The following is a 4525-nucleotide window of genomic DNA, read 5'->3' as shown; positions in this document are numbered from 1 at the left end:
CCGCATGCTAATCGTGCGTCTCACCCAAGTTCTTAACGAAGTATGGTGTGAGCTGAGAAAGCTGCTGTCAATCGAGTTGGGACGCATCGATGGGCTTTATGGTAACAGCTTACCATGTTAGTCCCAATCCGCGACCTATCTTGTAAATTCCTCGGATTCGGATGTTGGAAGCCTGGTGTGTTTCATCACTTGCAACAGAGAAAACTTCTGGCAGTAAAAAGACCTGTATGCTTCAGTGGTGTACATGGGAACTCGATCTGCGTGTATAGGAAATCACCATCCACAAACCTTCTGTTTCTCAAACCTTATAAAATTAATCCAAGCGTACTGAATGCGTTTATGGGAACGATCACTCGGAGCAGCCATCCTCGATTTCCAAAACACCGCACCCAGCATCCGCCTAGTCAGGCAAGTAATACAAGACAAAATTTAGTCAAGTGGGTGAAACTTCCACATATTTTGCATCCACGAGTACAATGTAGGCTCTAGCAATCTCCATAAAACCTTAGCGAAACGGAACTACCTGCTACTTTCACCTAATTTAGGCGGTTCGAGTTCTTCTCTAGGTCGGGACGGCTTACCTTTGGGCAGATTTCCGATTGGAGGAGGCTGGCGACCTTGAATATTCGCTCACTTAAACAAATCAATGCAGACTTTATAGTAAAACTAGTATGACATGCATATTTTCATCTATGTGGTGGTGATCTTGACAACATGGTAATATTTGATAAATCGATTCCATTCTGCAAATGCCAATCAACGATTTGGATTGCGAAGCGTTTGACAAGATTGTGGCAGCCGGCTGATTTCATCGCCATATTCCGCAGCGTTACGCTGCAGGGCCTTCATATCGCTTCGCCGGCAGCCTGAGGTTCGCGCAAACTCAACATAATTTTTCTCACTGTGGTTTGGGGCAAATTTGCGCACACTCCCCGAACTTCCCTCCTTAATCTCTGAAACGAACTTTTCACTGGTGGATTCATTCAGCGTAGTCGACAACGGTTTGTTCATTCTTGCTTTAGTCCAGTAAACGCGGATTTCTGACGTCACCTCGCGGTGGCCCAAAGAGTGGCTGATTTTTCTCTACTGAATCACGGTTTTTACCAATCTTCGCCCACAGCCCGCGGTCATGGGTAACACAATTTGCTTACACGTGACCTAAACAGTATACATTACCGAAATATATTCTACGCTTAGTACATTTATCTTGACTCGTCTTAATAGACTTCTTTTCAACTTGCTCGAACTCACCGTAACTTACGGCTAGCATGTGCGCACATTTATGCTGTGACCGGATAATTACAATTTCAGCTGATACTCCAAGGATGTTTTTGCATCAAAAATCTTCGGGTATCAGAACTTGAGCCGTACTGAAGTCCTTATTCATCTGCTTACTCTGCCTTCATACCTTCGATCCGCAGCCCTTTCGCCCATCTGTAACCGCAGTTTACCTTGAAATTGAGGCCACCGTGTCCGATACTCGTATGTAAGTATGTCAGTGATCTACTTTGCCTTGCGCATTGGTGTCCCTTTGCCAAGCCTTCCATGACTTGTTCAATCGTAACTTACGTATGATCTCACTTTCAGTCAAAATCAAGAAACTAGACTCAGAAGAGACGATCAAAACACCACTAACAAACCGACAACATAATGACTACTTTGTTACGTGCAGACGTTGGCTTTGCACTGTGCCGGCCAGCACCATGCTTGTCCAATCGTTAGCGCCACGAAGTTGGACAACTGAGGACACTTGATGTCATGTTTCCTTAGTTTGTTTTACTTTCTACGTAAGAAGGTAAGCGACAGCTTTTTAAGACCCGTCAAGATGATCATTTGCGCACCCGCAATGGGTGCAAAAGACTGCCAGAAAGAACTCTTACCGTAAATGGGTTGCTACTCGCTCATTGTAAAAAGAATTATGGACCATTGCGACGTAAAACATGAATACATCAGGACTCGAGGATTGATATGTGTCTCGCACCCGTACGACAACGCAGCCCATACTGTCAACTGACACAAGTAACACTTAAGATCGAGTGAGATGCCTTTTTGACTCCACAAGTGGCGCAAATTAGCGAACGTGATTCGAGCCTTTGAGACTCCTGCACCGACTTCATCAGACACACTTCCGTCAGAGCTGATAAAACTACCGAGCTTCGTAAAGTTTTTCACAATCTCCAGGGATTCTCCTTGAATCGTAAAAGATATTCAAGGTAATTCAAGGTTTAATGGTCTAAAAAGCAGTTAACTTTACAACGATCAGAGAGTGAACGTATATATACAAAGGGACCCAAAAATATGCGCAATGTTTGCTGAGTATCACATGGAGTTAAACAGTTCCAGATTCGGCTTGGACATAAGATATGCATCTAAATTGTTCTTGAAAATGGTTGAACTCGGCGAATGTACAACACTGGGAGGTAGGGAGTTCCAAAGCCGATACAACTATCGAGCTACGTAAAGTTTTCCAAAATCTCCAGGGATTCTCCCTGAATCGTAAAAGATATGTAAGCAGATGTCTCATTCTGAAGCATGAAGATGCAAGGCGCATGCCAACAACAATTTGAACGCCGGGGTTTTGATGACCGTCCAGTGTTTGCCTCATTATTTCATCACTGACGAAGCTGAACAAGAATGAAAAGAGAGTGGACAACATTGTCTGACACCACTTTTTGTAGAGAAGCTTTTGGAGTGCTCACTATACACCCTCACCAGCCTGGAAGTATGCAGACATAGGGATCGGATTATGGTTGCAAATTTCCGAGGCATATCCTGCGGAGCAAGTGTAGTTTACAACACTTATCGATCGAAAAAATCAAACTCATCCTTGAAGGCAAGGAAAACCAAGATTGTGTGGCGTTGGTACATGTGACGCTGTTTTAATACCTGATGATCTGTGAATGTGTATTCAACGTAGCCGCTACCCCGTTGAAATTCCGCTTGATTCTGACGCGTCAAAAGTTCGCGTACCAACGTAAAGCGACGACAGGAGCCTTGTCAAAACAGGCGTCAAGCTAATACCTCTTTGGTTATACCATTCACTGCGGGTACCCCTTTTGAAAATGGGCACCACCATCGATTCATCCCAGTTGTCTGGAATGGTCTACTCCTCCCAGATAGACCCAAATAGGCTAGACATGCACTGGCTGGGGAATCCACCGCCGTCCTTGAAAAGTCCAGGTGGAAGAGCATCAGGACCGGCAGCACGATGAAACTTGAGTAGAGAAACACATTCGGACACTTCTAAGACTTGGGGCGGTTCCAACTTACGGTTCACCTTTTTGTTGAAGGCAAGGTTTCTTGATTGGAGGTGGCAGATGGCCAGCTGGAATGCTGTTCCAAGTACTGTGCCCAGCGGTCCAAACGTTCTGCTTTGCTGCATATCAGAGAGCTATTTTAGTCCCTGATTATTTCGCTGACAACAGGTTTCCGAGGAGGGGTCGAGCAAATCAGGTATAACAGTTTGCGCACGTTTTTAGTATTCTTCATCTTCCATTTCTTCGACCCTTCGGGTCCACCATGCTTCTCAGTCTGCGGGGACCCTAGGTTTCACCTAGCATCGGATGATGCGCCTGCTGGATTTGTGGTGGCGGCCTGGTGGAAGCTGTCGCGGGGTTTCCAGCAAAGACACGGTCCTATCAGAGATCCAATGCATGGTTGACTTTGACTTGGCCCTACCGCAAAAAGACATTCCGGATTTGAGTAGTGCTTGCGATACTTCTTCCCAGTGGCCGTATATATCAGGCATCGTACCTTCCGGCAGGCATTCGGGGAGCTGGTTCTGATGGATTCGTTTGGCTTCTGGGTCCACTAGATTCTCAGTGGCTAAGCATGGTGTGCGCGTTTTGCATACACCTGGAAAGCGCAATGAAAAGCAGGAGCGTAAAAGTGTATAGCCGGATTCCGGAAAGAGCGGCGGGTGGTGATCGACCATCGACACAGACAACTGATGGCGATATGGTCCATTTGGGTTCAGTGCTAATTTGTTGGTGGGCACCGCGTTGTCAGATGATTTCCACTGTTCATGAAATTTGTGCTGCAAAGGAACAGTCTGTGATCGGTACACATCTGAAATAAGCGGTTTCGTTGTCCGTGCATCTCATGTCCAATTCAAGACAATCACCTAATCGGAGCCTCAGCAGCGCTTGGTCTACCTACCTGGCCGTTCATATCACCAGCAACCACAACCATATCTGAGCTTTTAGCCTGCCGTAGAAGGGCACCTAGAGCTTCAGCAAAAACTGTCCTTGGTAGATTCAGAGCTACGGTCATTTAGTGCGTAAGCAGACACAGTAAACAAGATATGGACCTAGCTTCCTATATGTTCTCTCGCAGATGTTGCCAAACGATCCGCGCAGATGTGACCACCAACGGGTATCCAGTCGAGCGAAAACGCCTCCGCACGGTCGCTCACTACAATACCCATCCCAGCATGTCCAGCTTAAACCATCTCTGCATTACCCGAGGTGCGCAGCCAGAACCTGGAGGAGAACGAGCGGTCGGTCAGTTCGATCACAGAACTTGC

General features: G+C 46.3%; 1 protein-coding gene across 1 annotated transcript; it reads right to left on the bottom strand.

Annotated features, from left to right (window-relative positions):
- Positions 1-756: 756 nt before the first annotated feature.
- Positions 757-1011, bottom strand: T265_05677 (hypothetical protein; the record flags this gene model as incomplete). The annotated part of the gene is made up of 1 exon (XM_009170742.1): positions 757-1011. One exon carries the CDS (start codon positions 1009-1011, stop codon positions 757-759), a length of 255 nt encoding a protein of 84 aa, XP_009169006.1.
- Between the last annotated feature and the right edge of the window lie 3514 nt (positions 1012-4525).

This window comes from Opisthorchis viverrini (genome assembly GCF_000715545.1).
Source record: "Opisthorchis viverrini unplaced genomic scaffold opera_v5_111, whole genome shotgun sequence".
In the NCBI taxonomy this organism is placed as follows: domain Eukaryota; kingdom Metazoa; phylum Platyhelminthes; class Trematoda; order Opisthorchiida; family Opisthorchiidae; genus Opisthorchis; species Opisthorchis viverrini.
The sequence above is the reverse complement of the archived record's forward strand: the minus strand, read 5'-3'. Positions and strand labels throughout refer to the sequence as shown.